This window comes from Protomyctophum bolini (assembly GCF_963924005.1).
Source record: "Protomyctophum bolini genome assembly, chromosome: 4".
NCBI classification, from domain to species: Eukaryota; Metazoa; Chordata; class Actinopteri; order Myctophiformes; family Myctophidae; genus Protomyctophum; species Protomyctophum bolini.
Window position 1 is genome coordinate 46,520,362 of NC_137865.1, and position 25,610 is coordinate 46,545,971.

The 25,610-nt window shown below is 41.3% G+C and overlaps 1 protein-coding gene across 1 annotated transcript; it reads right to left on the reverse strand.

The window, feature by feature from the left end:
- Positions 1-3,576: 3,576 nt before the first annotated feature.
- cUnh11orf24 (chromosome Un C11orf24 homolog) lies at positions 3,577-24,089 on the reverse strand. The gene is made up of 5 exons (XM_080761421.1): positions 23,948-24,089; positions 23,324-23,399; positions 20,205-20,634; positions 10,435-10,527; positions 3,577-9,436 (listed from the first exon to the last, which is right to left on the reverse strand). The coding sequence occupies exons 3-5, from the start codon at positions 20,374-20,376 to the stop codon at positions 8,064-8,066; spliced, it is 1,638 nt and encodes a 545-aa protein (XP_080617547.1). The 5' UTR covers positions 20,377-20,634; positions 23,324-23,399; positions 23,948-24,089; the 3' UTR covers positions 3,577-8,063.
- Positions 24,090-25,610: the final 1,521 nt, after the last annotated feature.

Consider the following 25,610-nt stretch of genomic DNA (forward strand, 5'->3'; position numbering starts at 1 on the left):
CGCCATATGACTCATGTCACTCACTCACTCATTTAATTCCAACACTAGAGGTAGAGGCCGTGTTAGTATATGTGACACAATATACTAAGATTGTCCATCACAGGGTTAGAATAACGTCTGTAACAAGAAGGCCAGGCTTCCCTGGTTGAACATGGATGATGGACCCTATAGTAGGCTAAGTGGTGCTTAGTGGCTCCCCCAAGTGGCTACAACACATGGGACTGTCCCTCCCGGGCCCCAGTGGGGGCTTAGGACCTCCGAATACATATATATCTGGGGTTACTGTATATCCCACCCCTTGCCCCTTATCCCAAAACGTATTTTGAAAAACCTTAAAAATAGTTCAAATTGTCGATCTACAAGCTCACAACGTGTCGATGTAGATCGGCTAGTTGAACTATTGTAAGCTGTTTTTGTCAAAATAGTAAAACATGGCAAATAGGTTTAGGGATGAGGGTTAAAATAGGGCCCATAATCTCTCCAAGAAAATGGACTAAGAAAGGGGAGTATAGACAAAACAAGTTCCATGACTCCGACAGTCTCAGAGAGAAAGAGATTCATTAGACTGGCCCATTTCGCAAAGGCCAGGAAGAGGAGATATAGTGATTCTGATGACATTAGCCATTAAAAGCATCCTGCTATAAATGCGCACGCCTTCTATCCGTATGTGTGTCTGTAGTTCACGTAAAGAACTGTCCGACGCACTGACTTCAATCTCACCACACACATCACCGACGACCCAAGGGAGTGCCTGGCATGGAGTCGGCTTTGGCTACCTCCAGTGCTACTGTACTCTTAACTGTTGTACAAACTTTATTTCTCCCTTCAGCTTCCTCGCCACGTCCTGAGTGTGAGACTGATAAATCATGAACTGAATTCCACGTCCTTCGCTGCGGCCATCACGTAACATGATGTCGGATTAACACCCCGAACTATACCTGCTTACAAACTGTAAAATTGCTGTAAAATTGCTCACATTATCTAACAACAATTTCTGTTGAGTCGTAAGTATACACGTTCTGTGGTGTAAAAATGTAACATTATGTAACATGTTGCCATGATGGACATACCTTGTCCTCAGAACATGCTGAATCACTGAGAAAATGTTTACTGTCTCAAGTGTTTAGTCTTTTGGTGGGCTACAGTGTTTGGCCTTTCATGCATGCATGTTTGGCCTTTTCAGTGATGTGTGGGCACGTGTTGTCATTGTTGCGGTCATGTCGAAAGTTATGCGAGGTGACTATAATGTTAAGAACACTCTTGTTGACACTCTCGGAAACATTTTGACAGCACTGAAACACAGCAGGAAACCGGGTAGGGAATGAGGCATTACACCAGGTGAAGGAGTTCAAGTGTCTCGGGGTCTTGTTCACGAGTGAGGGGAGGACAGAGAAGGAGATCAGCCGGGGAATCTGAGCTGCAGGGGCGGCATTGCAGTCGCTGTACTGCACTGTTGTGACGAAAAGAGAGTTGAGCCAGAACGCAAAGCTCTCCATCTACCGAGCAATCTTCGTTCCTACTCTCACCTATATGGTCATGAAGTGTTCCTACTCTCACCTATATGGTCATGAAGTGTTCCTACTCTCACCTATATGGTCATGAAGTGTTCCTACTCTCACCTATATGGTCATGAAGTGTTCCTACTCTCACCTATATGGTCATGAAGTGTTCCTACTCTCACCTATATGGTCATGAAGTGTTCCTACTCTCACCTATATGGTCATGAAGTGTTCCTACTCTCACCTATATGGTCATGAAGTGTTCCTACTCTCACCTATATGGTCATAAAGTGTTCCTACTCTCACCTATATGGTCATAAAGTGTGGGTCATGACCGAAATAATAAGGTCGCAAATACAAGCGGCCGAAATGAGTTTTCTTCGACGGGTGGCTGGCATCTCCCTTAGAGATAGGGTGAGAAGTTCAGTCACACGAGAGAGACTCGGAGTAGAACCGCTGCTCCTTTGCCTGGAAAGGAGCCAGCTGAGGTGGTTCGGGCATCTGGTTAGGATGCCTCTCGGGCACCTCCCTAGGGAGGTCCTCGACGCACGTCCCACTGGGAGGAGACCCCGGGGCAGACCAAGGCGCAGTTGGAGGAAACACATCGACTCACTGGCCTTGGAACGTCTCGGGGTCCCCCAGGAGGAAGTCACTGGTGTTGCTCTGGAGAGGGAGGTCTGGAGCGCTCTGGTGGAGCTGTTGCCCCCGCGACCAGACTACGGAAAAGCGGTTGAAGATGGATGGATGGATGAAACACAGCATCTCGTGTATTAAAACAGCATGATATACATAAGACATGTATATTTTCTGATAGATTATCAGAGATTTACAGTCTCTGACCCCAAATCAGGCTCCATTTCAGTAGTATTGTTTGTACTAAGACAGTTTATCAATGTTGGGCGGTTTTGCAAGTACAGTACTAGGTGAGATGAGATTTTGAAAAAGTAAACATTTTCAAAAATAAAAAGAGCTTGTACAATGGCCTAAGTATAATAAATGTCGTGGTACTTAAAAATATCCTTCTCAACATCCTGTTTTTAAGGTTTGTAAAAATCTCTGCAGCTGAGCGGCAACTAGTTGTGTTGTGAGCAAGCACGGAGTATGATGCCTGGAATTAACACTCTGAACTCCTACAAATGGTGCTCAAATTGCAATTTCAACATAGCGTCACGGTGCACGAGTTCCATGACCATTGCTATTAGAACAATGAAGAAGTGTATTGTATTCATCACCCGCCTGCGTTCTTGGACCAAAACAAACAACGGTTAATTGCAGTCCACTCGTATTGGAACTGATCCTGAGAATAGTTTTACTGCCCCCACTGGTACCAATAAAGCTTCTGAGGAAACACTATATAATGTACAAATTCTGTATACTACACTAAACTATTAACAAGACTTTTTCAAGTCTCAATTAGAAACACTCAGATAGTAAAGGCATTTATGTAAAGTATTTAAATCCCAATAGCCACAGACAAGAGAAATCGGATTGGTGATTTAATTGGAGAGTAGAGGTGCTCCGATCAATTGGTCCCCAATTGGTGAACGGCAATTTATCTGATCTGGAGGAACAGATCTTTTTATACAATTTAAGTGCTATAAAAGTCATTCAGAAATACAGTATCCGTTTTGCATCTTTGTGACAGTCCTAAACCACAAACAGATTTGATGGGTTTTGAGTCGACATCATTTTGGAAATATTCAAATTCTCCTTCTTACGCACAAGATCGGTATCGGCCAATCGTAAGAAAAACAACCGGTGATCGGGATCGGTCCAAAAAACCCCTGATCGGAGCATCTCTGTTGGAGAGAGTGGATTAAAGGTCAATGCATACTCCAGTTTTAGGTGATGAGCTACTCACCCTTTCGATGGTTAGTTAAAACAGATGTGTTGGGGTGAGCGGTGACGAGTGGCTTATCACCGTGGCGTGATGTCATATTGTAGTTTTCGGTGGTCACCTTATCACCTAAATCTGGAGTATGAATAGGCCTCAAGTCATTTAATACAGCAATCAATGAATTTCACTTATCAAGGTTTTTGTCAAATAATTACACCATGGTTGATCTATTTGGTTGTTTTATCATTTATTTTCTGCAAATAAACATCTTTTGATAGTGCATTAGTACATTGTTGAGTTGGCACATAGCAGGTCTTTCATATAAGCTAATTGGATATATCAGTCAGATCTTGCATCCCTCAACAGAATCCACCCATGTTATTCATGTGATCTTTGAGAGCATTTTAACTGACTTCAAACATTTAAAAGTTAAATGTTCAAATGAGATGGCAAGAGAGATTTTATCAAGAGACTAATCCAGGAAAATGTTCAGCAACGGCATAACAAAATCAATCCAAAAACTATTTAATTCAATTAGTCCATCCACATCAATGATATGGCTCTATAGTATTTTGTCTTGGTGAATAACTTTAGTGATTCAAAGAACAAACTAAGTAAATATCAGAGGAATAACATGCGAATTCTGTCGATTCTCTTTCAGGTTGTCAAACAATCCAATGCATCTGAAAGCTCATATTGAACGCAACCTACCAACGAGTATGCGGTAAATATCTAAACACCACACATAAGACATTTGGAGCTACTCAAACGTGGTGTCTAGTCAGTAGTAAATATGAGCTTTCAAACACAAGAGTCCATATCACAGACCTTGATAATTATAATATATTCCATTCATTCATTTATTGATAATGGCTACACAATTCCCTTGGCTTCATCAATAAAATAATGTGCTTCAGTGTGATCATTTGGCAAGTTCCCAAACCCAAGAGTAAACAAAGATAAATTGGTCAGGAAAAGACAAAAGGCAATGCTAATACAGTAATTATCTTGATGGAAGGGGATAAATTGTGCAATATGATTGGACACATCCAATTGTTTGAAAGGTTTGGCATTTCAGTTAGCTACAAAACCTATAACAGTTTCCCCCCCCATAATAATAACAGTCTCAAAATACACGTTCTGGGGCATTTCCTAGCTGGTTGCAGCACCCACCCATGCCATATAAATTACATTTTAATTTAGATTTTGTCTAATGAGGTCCATTGGAGTACTTCTGCTACTACTGAAGTCACAGGATATCGACCAAGATTCCATCCTTGATCCTTACAGACATCAATCATCAGTTAACGTTATGATAGACAAACAATGAAATGAAATGCAATAGGTAATGAAAAGTGCATTATGTCACTATGGGAAATGTAAGGACTATGTGAAATGTAAAGCAATATTAAAAACCATTTTAGGAATCTTGGAACTATGACACTATGGTGAAAGCTAATCTGCTAGCTTTCTGTGACGGCAACAACGGTTTGAGCTGATTCAGTTGAGCTAATCTTTCACAAACGAGTAAGTTTCAAGTTAGTTATAATAGAATGCTCAGCAAATCAAATCATAAGTGGCCTTTGATCAAATGTTGTTTTTTTTTAAGAAAATAAACTTTCAATTATGAAGCGCCATGGCAAATGTTTCAAAAAAGGGAAAATTAGATAAAAAAACATGGGTTCAAACGTCAATGAAATGTCAGACATTGTAAACAAAAAAAAAAGAAATTAGAAAAAAATACTTTAGTCAGTTATACAATACAATTAGACATTGTGTGTGAGTTATAGATTAGGCTGTATAACATGGGAATGAGTTATGGAATGGCGTAAATGTAATCTATAACTCAGATTTGCAAAGTAAAAAGTAAAGTTCATATAAATCAGTTATAAGTGGACAGTTCAACTATCAACCTCCTTTATAATAAAGTATCCAAGAAGTCAGAAAGACACTCACTGTGAACACAAATATAAAAATGTATTAAAATAAAGACTCTATAATTATTATGGCCTTAATCCCGTGATTCAGTGGTGGATACATCTGCATAGAAATTGTACACAACGAAACATAATTTAGGCTGTAACCAAACCCGAAACACAAGATGATGAAATGTTAAGACATTAACTTACAAGAACTTTGGAAAAGAGAGCAAGGCTAGAATAAACTGATAAACGCAGAAATACATTGAAAGTCAGAGATGTTAAGACATGCACGTATAGTCGTATACTCCACATTGTTTTCCACAGGAAAACCTACGGCATCAACACTCCCCTCAGTCCCCCTGTCCTCGTCTGTCCTCCTCGTGTGTAATTTGAGTTCATCACATGACGGAAACTCGAGATTAAATGATGTTCAAATGAAAAAAAAACATGTCATGTTGCATTACGTTTATCATTTGAAAACATAATTTCCATCAAGCAAAGACGGTCGTTTGATGAAGTATAAATGAGCCCTTACTTTGGAATTCACTCACTTAGGGAGTTTCTCTTGAGACATTTCAGATAAAAAAAAATGATATGCAAAAATCAGCCACAAACCAATCATAATGTGCTTCTAGTTTGCAGCAGGAAAATTATAGCCGCGCTCGTTTCAATTGGCAGGGGTCAATTGTCACTCCAATTTGCAAAAGATTTACTTGAAAGCGTTGTTTGAAAACGTTTTGAGCTGTTGACAAGGTCACCAGACTGGAGTGGGGTTTCGTGGTTGACTTAAATTCGATACACAAACATAATTCAGAAAGTGCAGAACTTATGTAATACCTTGAAATACAAAATACTGCCATTTACTCTTTTACTCACTCATTTACTCTAATTTGGTTGGACTCTTAATGGATAACATTACGTAACATAACATTTTCACTAAAATTTTTACAATCTGTACTGATTTGATGGAATGTAGAAGTGAAGGGGAAGCCAGCTCACACTGCATAAAGTTATGCAGTGGTTTTCTGAAGCAGTCTGGGTGGTTGAAGGGGTTGGTTTGTTTCAATACCGCGTGTCCCTTTCTTTTTAATGGCAACACGCCTGGACAGGCCAGTCAGTGAAAACCCAATCAAAACCTCCCCGTTTTCTCAAACAAATTTGACTAAACAAACCCCTCTCTTACCCATGATGCACACAGTGCAGAAACAAATCCTGGCAATGTTAACAGACTTGACAAAAAAACAAAACAAATCACCCTAATGACTGACTAGATCCACATGGTGGTCTCTCTCTCTCTCTGGTCCACTGGCTAAACACCAGACCGTACATACTTTGGCCCTGAAACACCCGCTTAAGTCCTCAACACACACAGACCACATCTGGGGGAACTTACAACACAAGAGAGATGGAAAAACATCTCTGTGCTGGGTTGGCTGGGGTACCTGTAACGACGCAAACGTGTTTCTCTGGAAAAGGTCTATTCTGCAGACCTCTACAAATACTTTCTCTTAATATTAAACTTTTTGACTTAAGTACAGAATATCTTGAAGACAAGATCAACATGAAGCAAAGCTTTTCAGTCAGCAAGATCAATTCTTATTCATTGTTTGAGAAGTATAAAGGGAAATGCTTTTAAATGGAAAAACAATTTGGGGAAAATAAGGGTTTGGCTTGGAATTTCATTACTGAGCAATATTTATGAATAAATCTGATTACTTTCAGTAGATTCTTTGATCGACCGCCGTTTTTGAGTTCAGTAAAAACAGGTTTGAGATTAATCAATTAATTGTTATACGTCATAATTTCTAGGACTCTTCTGGGACTGAAAAAAAAAGTGAAATGCCCAAACACTCTTTTATTGTGTCCAAGGCCGCTCGTACTGCTTCTCAACACAACATACATTTGGGATGTGCGGCCCGAGTGCACATTTATGTTACTAAGACGACACACAAACTACACTCCCTGATGTATTGTTAAAGAAACAAGTCTGCCGTCAGAACGTAAGAGCTAACTTTTTTTTCCTCACTGGCAAATGTGGCACAAAAAATAAAAAGGAAAAATAAATAAAATAAACTCACAGTCCAGAGAAGTCCATTACTTCTCTACCAGGCTAAATAAAAAGAAGAACAATACTGTCAACAGCCTTATGACATTACATCGTAAGGACAAAATGTCTTTCCGTTTTTATAAATTTTAATTCGACCTGACCACACCATTTGCTGTGCTTTCTCTCTAACAGACGTTTCGATGACGGTGTATCTCACTAAACATTAATTTCATAAGAATCCCCTCCACCCAAATCGGTACAAATTAGAAAGGGAACTGGATAGGAATTTCATCGTGTTGCAAAGGTTTGGCGATGCCGATGTAGAGACCTCAAAAACAGAACAGTAAAAAGAAGGAAGCCATAAATGGGACATGGGTAGAAGAAATGCAGCCATGAGAGAGTGCTCATCTCAAGTCATCCAACCGAGAGGTTCCTCATCCTGGTCTTTTCCCCATTGAGGATTCCCCCGAACCATGCAACAGTGGTCCTGAACCAACCAGTGAAGTCTCAACCTCAGCCCACCAAATTAATTGCCCTAGCCAAAGTCAATTTCAATTTCATTTCATGACACAAAACCCACTGCAAACAGAACCCTGCATTCACTGAAGTCCCTCCAAAAGCCTTGGTCTGGAGTCGGACATCCATTCCTGAGCACATTCCCAGCCCAAAACTCAACACAACCTTAAGCCATATTTTATGACACTCTCTCAAAACACGACTTAACCTTCAAATGCTGGAGGGCGAGCCCGTTCCCTCCCTCACACCCCAGAGTCTGTATACATCCCGTTGATAAGATAATCAACCTGTGTATAGTCCTTCCTGCGATAACTCTCATACGCCTGTTTCGCGAGCACACCGACCGAAACAAGGAAGAAGAGCAGTCCAATAAGCAAGACGGCCAGCAAAGAAGCCGTATCCACCAGGTGGCTGGCCAGATCACCCGCAGTGACCTCTACCATGGCGACCCCACTTCCAGTATTAACCACATGTTTCTGATTGGTGACGGTATTAGCAGTGGTGGTACTGCTTGCAGCATTACCAATAGTGCTAGCATTCCCTAGAGCAGAACCAGAAGGAGACTGAACTGGTGGCTCGTCAGTAATAGGAGACATTGACGCTTGGGTGGCTACAGATGTTAAAGATGGCTTCTTTGTGGTCGCGGCCGTCACTGTAGTATTAACAGTAGTTGTCGTGGTAAGAGCTGAGGCTGTAGTTACAGCTGTAGGCGTAGTACTTTTTGCTGTTGTCGATACAGTTACTGAAGTAGAAGTGGTATTCTTTGCCGTCGTTGGTAGAGTTGCTGCAGCTGACGTGGTAGTTTTTGTCGTCGCTGGCAATGGGGTCGTTGCTTTTCTCGTGGTTGGAGTGTTAGCGGGGGTGGCCACCGATTCGGTTTTATTCGCTTTAGTTGTTGTACCTTGTCCTGGTTGTACGCTTTTTATGACTGTATTATTATTATTATTCTCAGGCTCTAAACGTATAGATGCATTATTGGAGACATTGCTATCAGGCTGTATAGGAGCTGACGAGGTTGTGTTGTTGGGAGACTGGAGAGCAGCGGTAGACAGGTTAACTTGTGGTAAGGAAGGGATAGGTGCTAACTGAGGTAAGACAGCTTTAGGCTTTACTGGCTCTTTGCCTGATGGTATTGAAGGTGAGAGAACTTTAAGCGACTGGTCTACTGGCTCTTTGCCTGACGGTATTGAAGGTGAGAGAACTTTAAGCGACTGGTCTACTGGCTCTTTGCCTGACGGTATTGAAGGTGAGAGAACTTTAAGCGACTGGTCTACTGGCTCTTTGCCTGACGGTATTGAAGGTGAGAGAACTTTAGGCGACTGGTCTACTGGCTCTTTGCCGGATGCTGTCGAAGGTGGCAATGTTTCTGGAGGTACACTAGGCTGTTCTTGTAAGGGAGTGAATGGAGGAATGGAGTGGTGGACAAATGATTGATTAGTGGACTTACCGTCCGGGTTTAAAGTGTGAACAGTGTTATTGCGTTGTGACTGGCGGAGGTTTGTTTCGTGGTGACCAGAGGATAATAAAGAGGAGGAGGAGGAGGACAATGGGCTGTGTGTCTGTTTCAGAGTTGTCAAAGCAGAACCTGCTCCATTGTTGCCTTGGAAACCACCACCTTTGTGAAGAACAACAGAACACCACAAGTCTATGAACGTTTGAACACATGAATGAATATAATTATTGTTTGAAACGTCTAAAATCTACGATTATTTTTGCTAGTAGTCACATACTGTTGTACACATTTTGCTGCACAGTAAAGCAGTTTTCCGCTGGAATCCACAGTATAAAGAAACTGACCAACACACTAATGTTTTGTCCAATATATTTATCTCCACCTTATACATCATATCAAGAGTTGAAAGCCACTGAAAGGAAGCCACAAATCAACCAATTCCCATGTTCGTAAAAGTACAATATTTGGATCCGAGATGTAGTGGAGTAGAAGTAAAGGTATTGGTAAATACTCAGTAAAGTATATTTGAGACGCTCTCTGATATTTTGAGTATTCATATTGACCCCGATCCTGTACTAATAATTCTGGGTTTGTCAGACTCCATGCCTATGTTGACGAGAGCACAGAAACAACTCTTCTCATATGGTCTGATTACAGCGAAAAAACTAATTCTGACAAACTGGAAGAAGGAAGAGGCTCCTGCATTTAAGCACTGGTTAAATGAAATGACTAGTACACTTCATCTTGAGAGAATAAGGTATTTCCTGTGAAACAGGGAGAGACAGTTTGATAAGATTTGGCTGCCCCTTGTCCATTACCTGAGTAGAAACGATTAATAGACAGGATACCATTGATATGGTTGACTGTACGCCATTTTCTTTTCAGATGTTTTCCATGAGCTTTCTATCATCTTATTATATAGTATGCAATGTCACTGAGCAGTATGGGTGGGAGAGGGTTAAGGGATTTCTTTATCTTTTTTGTCTTTATTTTTTCTTTCATTTTGTTTCATAAAAAAAGTTTTTCATATCATAATGTTTGTAATAATTTATCTGTTCAATAAAAACATATTTGACAAAAAACAAAAAAAACTCAGTAAACTAAAAAATAAAGGAAAGAAAACTTGTACTGCCTTATACTGTGTGTTCCTCTGCTCCTACCTGACAGTGGGGGGACGTCTGGCTCTTCACACGGATCACACCAACAGGTGCCATTCCTGAACGCTCCCTTTTTGCACCCGTCTGTGTCTTGACCTGTGGTGAGGAAGTAAAGATATCAAAGGTGCTCGCCACATGTCCCATAATTCTCCGTGGTTTATGACACGTACCCTTTAGCAAACAGTGGGTCACAGACCATTTTTCATGGGTCTACGAGTTGAGTTAAAATCCCCCAAATCTATGAATTTTCCATAAATACAAATGAATTATAATTAAGAAGTAGTGAAAATAGACGACCTACAAGCTCGCAATGCTGCACACAGCGACACGTAGTGCGCTTGTAGATCTGCCCTTTTCTCTAGTTTGGGTCCCAGGGCAAACGTCTATTCTCTCTTTTGGGTCTCGACCTGAAAAGTCTGGGAATCACTGCTCCATAAAGGAACCAGGTTTTACTCACGGTTTCACGACTAGTACGAATACCTTTTTAATCATTTAGCAAAATAAGTGGTACTCTGAAAACAGATGCAGTCAATGCTGCTGACAACTTGGTTTTCTAATTACTAGCAAACATTTCCTGTTACTACTCTGAACAGGCTTTTTCTTTGCCAATGTAACTCTGCGTGAAAGCTCCTTGTTTAAACCTTGTTTACTGTTCCAAAAACCTGTAATGGGGAAAAGGACTCAGGAGTACGTCCAACGGCAAAATTAAAATTATCTCCTTGACAACAGCGTACAATTCACGCAACAGGAACAACACAGATGATGCCGTTTCTCAGCATTCCAGCTGATTCAGTTTAAAATATGTACTGTAATAATATTGAGATTCGCAAAAATCGGTGTTGTCTATGCCTTTTATGCATGTGCTGAAGGCCATAAAGGCCAAAACATGTTTTTATAATTGTTCAAAGATGCACAATCCTTTACAGACCGTCACAGTCGCGCCCCCTTTCATGCAGACAACGAGCGGCCCGGAAGAGAATTTCCCATTCAATTTCCCCCCTACACGTTTCAGAAAGTAATTATTTAAAAGACCTGTAAGCCTCGGACGAAGCCAACTCGGATGGTGACAAATCACGACAATAAACAACTTTTTGGGAACAATAATTAGAAAGCATAAAAACTAAAAGTGTTTTAGTACCCTGCCCTTTTTTCTTCTTTCTAATTATTCATTCGGCCCAAAATTGTTAGTTTATTGTCACATCCGAGTTGGCTTTGTCCGAGGCTTACAGGTCTTTAAATAAATACTTTCTGAAACATCTATGGGCCACTCATCGGGGGCGGGACTGTTTAGCAAGATGTGCTTTACCCCCCCCCCCCCTCATGTTTATGCATGAGACAATACGCACTACGCACAGAATTTAAAGTGAAGTCATAGACCGTGACGTATGCGGAGGATGCAGAAGTGCCGTTTACGCCTGTGCTTTGTGGCCGTGATACGTCACTGACTTTACCTCTGCGTTCTCAACCCAACTTTGTGGGTGTTCAACTACTGGCCAATCACAGCGGGGCAAACCTATAGAACTGCAGTGAGATCCATAGTTAACGCGCCACTACGTTTCAAACCAGCTTTGGCGGTTTCCCTTTCCGTGATGCGATGGACCAATCAGAGCCCAGCACGGGGAAAAAAAACACGGTCAGTGGCCAAAGACAAATCGCTGTCTGCCTTCGTTCTAATGGCTGTATTTTGCGTGTCTTAAGTACCAGGTCTTATTCCCTAACTTGAGTAAACTAAAGACCTGGAGGCGTGATCAACGCCATTTGGCTATTCTGAGTGGCCAAAGAGCATTGACCACGCCTCCAGGTCTTTAGTTTACTCAAGTTAGGGAATAAGACCTGGTACCAAAGACACGCAAAATACAGCCCTAAATGTACGGTTTGTGTGTGTCTCACTCAGATCGTACTGCCACATAGACGCATGGCACTAGACGGGACTCATGAGTATTGCACTTGCGCGCGCACACACACACACACACACACACACACACACACACACACACGCTAGACTAGTAGACGTGCTCATTCGTGTATACAGCATCGTGAATGGGCCAAAGGGAGGCATCTTGAAGCAGCCAAACCTCACTCATAACATCCGGATTTGAACGCTTCATGATGTGTGTCTCCGTGCTTTTCTTTCTTTCACTAGTAGTATCTCTCTGTTGAGCCCTCCAGCTCTCCCTCGTGCTTTCTGATGAGGAGACCAGGTGTGTGGAAATTATTAAACTACTGAGCAGACCTTCTCTGGAGACGAGGATGCTTAGAAAATCAGCAAACCAAGTGAATAATTTACACTAGTGTTTAGATACGTCTCCATTCGTTGAACTCCACACTATGTCTGCACAAAGGTTAAGGGAAAACTTATATTATCCCTTTGAATAATTAGATATTGGAATCTAATCAAAATGACTGACTATTTTATGTATTGCATACAAACCACCAACAAACCTCCATGCATTGAAATCTAATGCTGGAGAAATGTTACATTATCCAGTTTTAGTGCGACGTTGGCCCTTCGTCCACTATCAGAAGTCATGAGAATATTTCTCATGCCTGCAGTGCACACATCTATATTGCAGCACTTTTTTAAGGGTTAGTTTTAAAACGGCAAGCATTTCAGGTTGAACTCCACAGCAGAATTGAACTAGATATCATTTTTTAGGCATGACTTTCCCTGGTGTTAATCTCCCATATCATCAGATGATCCCACTGGTCCCGTAAATTAGCTTGAGCCGCCTTGCTTTCTGCTTCCAGCCTCGTTCAGCAAAACTGAAAGGAGCCCTGCTGAGGTGAACCGACTGAGCCTTCCCGGAATACAGCAAGGTTATTATCCCATTCTGACCTGAGATCAGATTCATACGAGGTTTCCACTGGACACACACTGGTCTGATTAACCCATTCTGACCTGAGATCAGATTCTAAAAAATGTCAGTCGTTCTTCGGTTTTTCTAAAATAGCAGACCTACAAGCTCGTAGCGCGCCACTCGGTGGCGCGCTATGAGCTTGTAGATCTGCTATTTTTCAATAGCTAAAGCACAACATGATGCCAACACCAAAATGGGTTCCCGTTCAGAATGGGTTATGAGGTAATTTGCTCATAATACACACTGAAGACACTGGAGAAAATGAACCCAGTGAAGGAATAGTGATAACAACGACTTGGTTGTTGCATTTACAAGCACATGATTATTAGAATCCTTAAAGAGTAAGATCATAATTGTTGCACACGCCTGGTGACTAGCTCTGTGCCCGCTCTCTCAACCATCTGGCCGTGTGAACTTAATTCAGTCAATTTAGCCTGGTTTCACTCGGGTTTACAAAAGCCTCACATCTTCAATAAAAGTCACATTGGCGGTAGACCTGGAAGCAATGGTGTGGCCTGTCCGTTTCTATTAGTCTCTCGAGACTGACTGTTGACTCCGAACAAATCCAAGGAAAAGAGGGCACTGTTTTTCCTGTCTTTTTTGACGTTGGGTTCCCAGAGTGGTTTCTATAAACGAAACACTGTTATCACTGGTGGTGTGAACAGCTGATGAAATTATGCAGAGGGAAAGAAACAATATTCAGACAAGTGACAACACATATTCAACTTGTACACTAAACTCAACACTGCACCAAGGTTATTATAGTTAACTAAATGCTAAAACTAAAAGGGAAAATATCATTTGAAACTAACTCAAATGAACAATCCAAAACCAATTAAAAGTACATGCATATCATTGTAAAATCAGCTCAGTTTTAGTCCGTCTCCTTCAATTTGCTATATCTGGCTTTTCTCAATATGGCAGCTTTATCCTAGATAACACGTTTTGTAAATCTGTTCATGTCATGCCTTCTTTCATCCTGCACCTTTCAGCTTCTTTAAACCAAGGCTTTCCACATAATACCTGAAACTGAGAACAAACCTAAATGAAACACTACGGTAAGCTAACACTATTCAATTCCTAAAACCAATGAATATTTCAAAACTATAACAGCTCCAGGACTGGACTAATGGAGTGAGACAAAATGTAAATTAGGATAAATACATTTAATAAAGAGAGGCTGCGATCTGAATCAGTTGTTTTTGGCAAAGTGACACCGCTGTGCGACAAAGTATACATTAGGCTTAATACAGAGAAGCTTTAGTACTACATGAAATGCCAGAGACTCCTGCTTGGTAAATGGTGCATTTATATAGTGCCTTTATCCAAGGCGCTTTACATAGATTCTACATTACATTCACCCACACATTCGTACACCGATGGCAGCGGAAACCATGCAAGGCACCAACCAGCACATCAGGAGCAATTAGGGGTTCAGTGTCTTGCTCAAGGACACTTCGACACTAACTCTGGGGGAGCCCACAGGGTTCAAACTGGTGACCTTGCGGTTACCAGCATCCAGCCACTCTACCCCTGAGCCACCACTGCCACCCATTAGCAGAAATGTTACATTAAGCTTAATGCAAATGCAAATTGCAAATGCAAACTAAGCTAAAACAAATTGCTTAGTTTAAATACTATGGTGTCGTGCACCAAAAAAGCTCATCTACAAGCTCACACAACACAAAACGCATGTTGTGAGGTTGTAAATGTAAGTGCAACACACCGTTGTACAAGGAGTTATGAATCAGGTTTTATTATAGGCTGCTGCTGGTTGGAAGCAGAAGGAAGCATTGCTGATGAACATGAGCACAGACCTTACAGTAAGTTACACCATGTCTGTTTGTCTCTCTCAACCCTTATCTCTTTCACACTTCACCTCTGAGTCTTTGGGTCTCCCTTTCCCATCCTCTCTCTCTCTCTCTGTATTCCTAGTGCGCTAATTAGACAGACAGCTGGCTGGTTTAACTGCTTCTGCAGCTGCTCTCTGCTAATGGGCCAGAGAGAGAGAGAGAGAGAGAGAGAGAGAGAGCGAGCGAGCAGTGGAATGTAACTATTTACTTTTTTATCATTTACTATGAAAACCTGCATATCTCGTCCGCCAGTTAGTCACCACCATATGGTCATGCCTCGTGACATCACAACTCCATATATGGTCACAGCTTGTGAAACTTCAGGCCACCATATATGGGCGTTTCCATATATGAAGATCACGACACTGACCACATCGAACCCTGGATAACCATACATGGAGAAGACGGGATCATCACCTAGATCTGCATATGTACATATATGGAGCCAGCCAGCAACTCTACATCTGACCTCAAACCCTTAGATCTCCATATATGGAGATGACCCGTTCTAGCATTCCATATGTTGATCCTTCCCCCCCTTTTACTTAAGTTAAACATTTGAGTATGTTTTTCCACCACACACACACACACACAGAGAGAGAAAGAGAGTGGCAGAGAGACAAAGAGGGAGAAAGTGAGAGAGAGAGATGGATGGGATCTGCTCGACAGAGGTGTTCAAAGTGCTGAGAAAGAGACAGCAGGGGGTTGAAGGCCTGGGGTTAACACATGATAATATAAGACTTATCATTGTTTCATCCATCCTCTACTGCACAACTTACACAGTACACACACAGCCAGGTTCTCTTCACACAGACAGACAGACAGACAGACAGACAGACAGACAGACAGACAGACAGACAGACAGACAGACAGACAGACAGACAGACAGACAGACAGTATTTATAGCTGTGGCGTGTGTGTCAAAGCACACATAATTATGACAGACGGCTAAATCAACCTATGGAAGTGGTTTTCCCATAATAACTATATTGCTATAAATAAACAGTGTTGGGAGTCGGACGGCATAATGATAGAACTGCTCGTGTGACCTTCTCAATCACGCTGCAGATGTTGTGACACACATAATATCCTCAGTGGTGGAAAGTAACTAAGTACATTTACTTTAAGTACTGGTACTTAGGTACAATGTTGAGCTATTTGAACTTTACTATTAGTATTTCCAATACTTTTACTTCTACTTCTACTGTACATCTCGGATCCAAATGTTGTACTTTTACTTGAAAACTTTATTATTTTTTTTGATTATTTTTTTTACAAAACATTAACCACTTCAGCCCTATATATATATATACATTTTAGCAATTCAGCAAAACAAATAGCAGATCTACAAAATCACAATGCGTCGCGACTCACGTTGCAACGCATTGTGAGCTTGTAAATAATAATCAGATTTTTTGATTTGAAAACTTGAAATGGGACATTCTGCATAATGAATACTTCTACTTTTTGGTATTCTGATGCAGAGTACATTGAATATTTCTACATTGCAGAAATTCCCTGAAACCTGAATGAGTTGACAGACATAGTCCAGTTCTAACCACAGGGATTAGCTTAGTTTAGTTTTACATCAAGAAAGCCACCATATGAGAGTGAGAGAGAGAGAGAGAGAGAGATGGGCCTGGCCAGCGAAAGTACTGCCTGAATCATGGACCATAAACACACACACAAACACACATGCCGCGTGCACACACACACACCAGCGGCCCCTTTCATCCTCAATTAGAAACACATGGCTGCTTTGAAATTATACCTCCACCAAAGGAGGGAGATGCGATTTAGGAAACAGACCAACGGGGACATATGGCTTGAGTTCGTCTTAAAAGAGCGTGATACTAAGCCGCCAGACAACTCCCATATCTTCTAACACATCTCGTCACTCTCCCACCCCATCTGCCCGCCGTGCACTCTCACCATCTCCCACCTCCGTCTCCGTCTGTAGCGGTGTACCCACCCAAACAACACCACACAGAGGAGGAGAACCAAACATGCAGGTATGCACATTCCCAAAGGTTGTGGTCCACAGGTCCAGACCAGTGTGCTAGTGTTACACCCATGTTTTTTTCCCAATAAAATGGTGTTGGTGCACTGCTCACTCGTCTGTAGAGGACAGTATATATCGCTGCTGCTGTCGGGCAGAAACCGTGTACTGTACGTCCAAATTCCAAAATGGTTACGTTTCAGGAAATACAAGAATAATAACCCGTGTTCCATTCATTGGATCCAACAATTATTTTGTCACAAGCTTTTGTTAACATACTGTTTGTTGGTTCAATGGTGATAAAATCCACATACACACTAAACGACTTTCACTTTTACAAAGTTTCCAAAATACTACTTTTGCGCATGACATTATGGTCAGTCAGCAACCAAATACTGTATAGGAAAAGCTTTTTTTTTTCTACCTGAGAACTTCAAAAGACTACCTGAAGTAAAACACTGGAGCACTCTTCCCACAGTAAAATTCTTACTTAGTTAACCCATTCTGACCTGAGATCAGATTTTAAAAATGTCTTCTACATCCTGACAGTTTTCATTCTGACCTGAGATCAGATTCTAAAAATGTCTTCTATGTCAGTCACTCTTCGATTTTTCAAAAATAGCAGACCTACAAGCTCGTAGTGCGCCACTCGGTGGCGCGCTATGAGCTTGTACATCTGCTATTTTTCAATAGCTAAAGCACGACATGATGCTAACACCAAAATGGGTGCCCGACCAAAATGGGTTAATTTATCAATGTCGAAATTAAAGTATGTACAAATGTAACTTAATGGCTACATTGTTTGGTTAAATCAAATTAATGAATTAACCCTAATGTTCTTTGGCCATTTTCAGCGAAGATATTTAATGTTAATTGAATGTACTAGAGAGAAAACAGAGAATATAGTAGTATAGTGTCAACCAAGTATAAGGTTTTAAGTGGTTAACACTGATGTTTGTGTAAAAATCGACATGTTTATTGCACATGGATGACTGACGCTTTGTCAAACGACTTTGGGACAAGAAATGTGCAGACTTTGATGCTCCAGCATTTTACACCAGAGTTTTAATTCGGGGAGTCCATTTGAAGTGCCCAGGGTTAAAAGCTTGGCCAATAATTTGCAGGTATGCAGGTTCTAGTGAATCCAAGTATACTGGCCTATAACTTAAATTAGTGAGACATCACTTTGGCTTTCACTTGGGATTCTGTGTAAAAGGCTACTTCATCAGCTATGCTCATTATCAAACGCCAAGGATTGCATTGGCCAAGAGTGACATCATTCTGAAATTGCATTATTTCAACGATAATGTGGTGGAAAATAAATTCATCCTTATGGGGGGAGCATTGCTTTGTGGATTTACTTCTTGCTTTTCATGATAAGCCACGGTGGCTGTAACAAAGATGTATTACAGTAAGGTATGTACAGGTTATTCTGTGTAACTCTCAGCTCAAGATGTGCATGGATTAGGGCCGATTCATACTCCTATTTTAGAGCCGAATAAAAGTCGGTTCGGCGCTGTAGAGCCTACAATTTGACGTCATTTGAGGTTCGGGGGGGCAGGTAGTACCGTCCTAAAGTCGTCTCTTCGGTGCTACTGAAATTTTCTGACGAGCCGAAATCATTTCGGCACTACAGCGCCGAAACAGCGGTAAAATAAGAGTATTAATCGGCCCTTAGTCTTGCTCTCCTAAAGTAATATGTTACATACAGCTGTATTTTATCCTCCACAACAGCAAAATTAGAGACTGGGTTTGTGTGTTCGAATTGTGTACTTAGGTAATAACTTTCATAATATTAAACCTTTGTTATAAAAAAATACATCGTAATGAAACAGAACTATCTTCCTGTAAAAAGAATACAACCCATTTACACCTGTTGTAACCTATATGTCTTTATGCCTTTCAATTTCAATCCATCCAATTCATTTCATGTTTCCATCTGCTACAGACTAGGCCGAGAAATAACGTCTTTAGTGAACATTGACAATTCTGTAGTGTTTCAGAAAGACGTTAGGATTTAGGTCTAATTTAGATTTTTTTTAAATGAACACTTAAGTTTTACTGAATACCCCTCAGAATGCTGGCAGACGTTATGAGGGAAAATTTGGTCGGCATTTCATTAAAGACAAGAACACCAATTATGGTGAAAATTGAGTTCCAAGAAAGTCTCCTAATCAAATCTGAATGACTGCAATATGTCTGATATTTTTAGAAGTGTGAAAAACTTCCAATTACTATTTGGGGAAAGCTTCAAACAAGACCTTCTCCATTGTAAATTACAACCTTTCTGATAAGTTGTGAAATTTCCATTTATGGAAATGAGGTATTTCTAGTTTCATTCCATTGTTCTATCCTGGTTCAAACCACCTCACTTGTCGCTGCAACACATTGTGTGCATTTTAGATCTGCTATTATCTGTGAAGAGACTTTTGTCTAGACTGGAGGGGGGGAAAAAGTTGCAGGTCAAATATAGAGCCCTGGGGGACCCCGGTCAACTAAAATATACGTTTTAAGTTAAATGCTTAAGGTCCATTTTGTACTTCACTGAACCTTGATGTCATGTTGGTTCCAAATTATCATTTAGCTGGGGACCCCCTGGACCACTCTTAAGAATCGGTGACTCAGAGGTATAGGCCTAAACAAACATAACATTTATATGTTGGCTATTCAAAAAATTGCAGATATACAATTGTACATCTGCTCACAACACACTGCATGTAGAAAATAAACATAATATGCCTAAATATGTCCCAAACCGCCCCCCCCTCAGGTCTTCCACTGCTCGCTGTGCCTAAAAATGACAACTAAAAAACACGGTGTAGCAGGCAGCTTTCTGCTTCTACGGGCCGACGGCGTGGAACAAACTCCCACTATACCTTCGACAGGCAGCCTCTGTAGACATTGTTAAAGCACAGCTCAAGACCCACTTCTACACTCTTGCTTTTAGTTAAACTTTTAGTTAAATTCCTTGTTCCTCATATCCTCACTGTATTGCATTACTGCTATTATTTTAATGTTTTATGAAAAATGGACTGAAATTGAATTCCCCGCAGATAGACTCACATGCTTTTTGACAATCAGCTTCCTGGGTCGTGTTGAGGCTGCCTAGGATGCTGCCGAGGTTGCCGGGGTCTTTCTTGGGCACGGTCAGGCACAGCGGGGTGTCTGGGAGCAGCATCAGCGTCAGGAAGAGGAGGTGGAGACCCGCCCGGAGCCGGGAGGGACACAGAGACATGGCGGGCAGGGGGGCGGCATGCACACAAACTCTCACCACAGACGAGACGATCGACCACCACGCAAGCACACACACGCTCGCATACGCACTGATCCAGGCGTGTTATTCAGATGGGTCAAACAGCACAGACATCGCAAACACACACACACACACTCGCATGTACTCTAGCAGGCAATATACACCGATGCACACACGACGCATCCAATCAACACACGCTCATGCGAGGCCGAGATGGAGGAGGTCAGCCAAATTCTGGACCTGCACAAAAAAAAAGGAGACACAAAATGGATGACATTTACAATAGGAAAGTACTGAGGATTTAATTATACTACATTTTGAGGTCCAATTACCTGAACTGGATGATATACGGGCGTATGTGTATAGCGGTACCACCACAGAGATATATCTTCCAGAACAAGTGATGTGCACTAGGCCCGTCACAAATATTACATAACCGCCTAATCGCAATAATTTGAGATAATCGCAATTTTTTTGCATAATCGTCAATCATTTCCATGTTGAAAAATGCCCATACATTTTCAAACATTTTTAGATCTACAAGCTTACATGTTAGATCAACTATTTCCGCTATTTTGTAATTTTTTTGGAAAGTAAAAGTTATTAAATGTGTCAGTGATTTTCTTTGTAATTAAGTTATTTGTCATATCTGCCCTGTGCAATTTGTAATTATGAAGCCTTTAAAGTAGGGATTTTCAACGGATTATGAACCAGGGAGTCAGGGACCACCACCCTGACTGAGAATCAACCTGGGGACCACTGTTGTGTTCCCCTTAACAGCCATTATGTATTATTATATTGGTTATATATGGGCACATTTCCTAATAATGGTGACTCAACCAGTCAATCCCGTACAGTGTGTACGTGGGGGCGTACACTTTCCCGTACAAGTCAACTGTGGAAGTTCTTGACATCCAACTTTCCAGTAAATTACAACATTTACAGTCAGTTACAGTGTCAGTAACCTATTTGTGCAAATAAAGGCACTTGTCACAGCATCGGAAGCGGAGCCCACCGAGCCCCTCCGAGCGTATACTGCTCGCCGCTCGGCACCTGCCCAAGTTTGGGTTGGATGTGCATGTTTTTGTACTTTTTTCGTGTAACATTGACGTGTCATCATACGTCACCAGGTCATTTAGTGCACTCTGTTTCGCAACTTTGCATTGTCAGGGACCACATACAATACCTTCACAGACCACCTGTAGAAAACCTCTGCTTTAAAGGCAAACAGAAATAGAAATTTCCAATGTTCAATGAAAAAAACAACAACAATTAAAACATTAATCGCAATTATTTGTGAGACAATTAATTGTCAACTTAAATTTGTAATCGACACCCATAATGTGCAGTTGTGTGATTGTGGGTCTAACTACTGCTATGAGGCAGTCATTCCGAAATGTAGTTCAGGGATGCTGAAGCCTGGAAATGGACACACATCTAATAGGCAGCAACACTTGTCCACATGCTTACTAGAGCAGAAATTAAACCTGATGATGCATCTGTGACACCTTATAGCTTTTAACAACTTTAACCATAATTATAAACTTTATCTGTTGAAAAATAGCAGATCTACAAGCTCACAGCAAGACATCGAATGCAGCTCTACGAGCTTGTAGATCTGCTATTTTTGACAAATTGTGAAAATGTGTGCAAAACTTTGAAAATATATATATTCTTTCACAGTGAACATTTTTAACTCAAATGATTTGCTTCTGGGGGGTCCCTGGAACAACATATCTTCAGATGGGTCCTTGACATGAAAAAGTTTGATTTAGAGACATGTAGAAGTAAGAGTAACCACCCACAAGAAGCCAAATATGTCTCACCATCGCCCTCTACCGTCTTTACCACATAATTGCAACAGATGGGGACTTTTGTTGGCTAGTACAGTACACAGTACACACAGTGTCAGTGGTGTTTTAGTGTCAAACAACATGATGTACAATTAAAGAGTTAATTTACCACCTTTCCTTCGGGTTAGTCACTTCAGCAGTAATCTCTCAAGACAGATCTAAAAATGTTCCCCCTTTTCTTTTTTGGCTGATGGGTTCCCAGATGGCTTCAGTACTGATGCACCTACAATGACTTACTCAGGTATTCTTCTTTACAACACATTTGTAGAAGCCTCATGCTCCACATTTCAAATGACAAATGACCACAAACCATTACTAGCTACAGTATTATTCTGGTTCATTTTAACACCTCTCTGTCTACCGATCAATCTTCATTCCTACTCTCACCTATGGTCATGAAGTGTGGGTCATGACCGAAGTCCGAAAGGTCGCGAATACAAATTTCGCGAATACGAAATCAGTTTTCGTCGGCGGGTGGCTGGCATCTCCCTTAGAGAAGTTCAGTCACACGAGAGAGACTCGGAGTAGAGTCGCTGCTTCTTCACCTGGAAAGGAGCCAGCTTAGGTGGTTTTGGGCATCTGGTTAGGATGCCTCTCGGGCGTCTCCCTAGGGAGGTCCTCGAGGCACGTCCCACTGGGAGGAGACCCCGGGGCAGACCAAGGCGCAGTTGGAGGAACCACATCGACTCACTGGCCTTGGAACGTCTCGGGATTCCCCAGGAGGAAGTCACTAATGTTGCTCTGGAGAGGGAAGTCTGGAGTTCTCTGGTGGAGCGACCACGACCCGCGACCCGACTACAGATAAGCGGTTGAAGATGGATGGATGGATTTTAACACCTTTTACTCTGCTTCATTTGTCTTATTTGCCGACACTGCTCGTCTATGAATTGAATATGAAGGACCCCAATGGAAAGAAGCCAGAGTGCTTTCTTCTCAGACCTTGTATTGAACTGTACTTTCCTGTGCTATTTTCTGCCAACTGTTAATAAAGTATTCATTTATTCAATCAATCACAATCTAAGTGTTAACCTGATTTAGACATGCATACAGACAGACCGACAGACAGACAGACATACCTTTATTGATCCTGAGAGAAATTCAGTTGCCAGACCAGTACATTTCATACTGTGGAACGTTTATCCATTGATGGCCCTGTAGAAGCAGAAGTCGTTGAAGAGAGACGTTAGTCATGATGTGTGCACAACTGATCGTTTAGTGACCTGCCTCCAAGGTAAACAGGATTCACATCACATGCCAACGTGGAGAACTTGTGTGGGTGCTGCTGGGTGGTCGCATAACACAAGTTACATTGACTGACGGGTCACCATGGGAACAAACGAGCCTAGTAGTATGTTGTCCTTTTTAACAGTAGGCTAATGTTAACTGGTCAGGTCACCCTACCAGTGACAGCACAAGCTAAGGAAGTATGAAACAAGACCATATACCATGCTAAGCTAATGATGATGGCTAGCTGTGCGTGAGAAGCTAAACTGAAAGTGGTGAAGGCATACTTTCTCGTAACGGGTATAACTAGCCAAGGATTGCAAGGAATATGGTCTGACTAAGACCACTGCAAGCTGTCTTGTGACTGTGAGGATGCATAGTTAGGATAGTTTGTTAACCGTCTACCGCTAACAACAGTAACCACACAAACGCTATATATTGCTAGCTAAATTCTTGGTAATATTCGGATTACTTACCAGTAGTCCTCACTCCTCAATTGGCAATTTGGCTGTCTCAATCACACCAAACAAGTCTGTTGTTGCTCCGTTGGTGGTATTTCTAAACACTTTAAATATTGTCTGGCTTGTACTAGGTATTCATTATTGCAGAGCCAGTCTGTCAGCGGTCGCCGGTCAGAGTAAATGATGAGAGTGCTGCTGCGTGCCTGACTGCGACTTCACGTGATTACACTGCAGTTACTACTAAACTCCACCAGGTGGCACCATTGCTCCACGCTTTCAACTATTGTACAAAGTACATTTGAATTCATAATCGTGACAGAATTTCTCACCGACCAATGTCTATTAATAGGGTACACATTTGATATCTCAAAGGTCATATGGTTATATAAAAAATGATATTGATGTTGACGACTAGTATTTAAATATCAGAAGTTGTCGCTTATCTGGACACGATTAAAGACCAATTCCACCAAAAATCATATTTTTATGTGGTTGAAGTATTCATGAAAAGTTTTTTCTTTCTTTTACAAAAAAATTGAGTTTTATATGGGCACTAAAGAAAATTGGCTTGCTTGTGTGGCATGTCACACAAGCAAAGCCTTTTTAATACATCTGGCATGCATATAGATTATTTTGGTTGTAAAAAACGAAACAAAAAACATGAATGCTTTAGACATGCAAAAAGTCCAAAAAGACATGGGTTTTCAAGCTTCAAAAACATAACCACTTGTGTCTTAAACATTTATTTGAAAATGGTTGTTGGAGTTGATGTATATTTTGATAGCTTATGCCTCTCAACATATCTCATAATTGTACACAGAACACTTCGGCCTATAGGAGTTCACATGCAGAGAAGCTTGAGTGAAGAGGTCATTTAGAATAGCAAGTCACTAAGATAGCCTAGGGACACTTTAAGATAGTCAGTTTGTAACAGCTGTGAGATCCTGCTATATAGTGGACATTGTGAGGTTTTACCACACTGAAGAATGCTTTGAAAATAAGACCACCTGTGGTAACTTGTTGACAAGAGGCAATAGAGCCTTAAGGGTCAACACACACACACACACACACACACACACACACACACACACACACACACACACACACACACACACACACACACACACACAGATTGGGGATGTATAAGATGGAACAGAGAATCAGTTAGAACTGTGAGTGAGGGACAGCAGAGAGAGACAAGGGGAACCTAACCTAGGCGCTCTGCCTGGGACGAAGGCCTCAATATGCTGTAACCACGGAACGAATGCTTGTAACCTGTAACTGATTGCTGATCAATAAATGGAAAGAAGGAAATATGCCTGCTTGGACCTCCTATTCATTTCAACAGCAACTTCAACAAAGGAATTAGGTAAATTAATCCACAGAGCCCTGTAAGAAAGACACATCAGAGTCATTTTGGTTTTCATTCAGTCACTTATTTCCTACAGCAGGGTGACTTGACTTTGGGGGAACATAGGTCATTCATGAACTTCTTGCAGCTGGTTTAGTGTTGGATGACCTTCTCTGCTTCCTTCCAAGATGTTCTTTTTTAGTTCTGCCTGGACAGACCTTTTCTTCCCGGTTTTCTTTTCCCCTCGAGGGTACAGCAGGGTGCAACACGAAAACAAAGTTTTTAATTAGAATAATTTACAGTATGCTTTTGTAAATGTGCTTTAAT

Excerpts from the sequence above, each read along its gene's own strand:
- cUnh11orf24 (XM_080761421.1), bottom strand. The coding sequence starts at position 20,376 with ATGTCTCTGTGTCCCTCCCGGCTCCGGGCGGGTCTCCACCTCCTCTTC. Across the intron at positions 10,528-20,204 it reads AGCTGATTGTCAAAAAGCAT|GTCAAGACACAGACGGGTGC; the intron begins GTGAGTCTATCT and ends TCCTCACCACAG. Across the intron at positions 9,437-10,434 it reads AGACGTCCCCCCACTGTCAG|GTGGTGGTTTCCAAGGCAAC; the intron begins GTAGGAGCAGAG and ends TTCTTCACAAAG.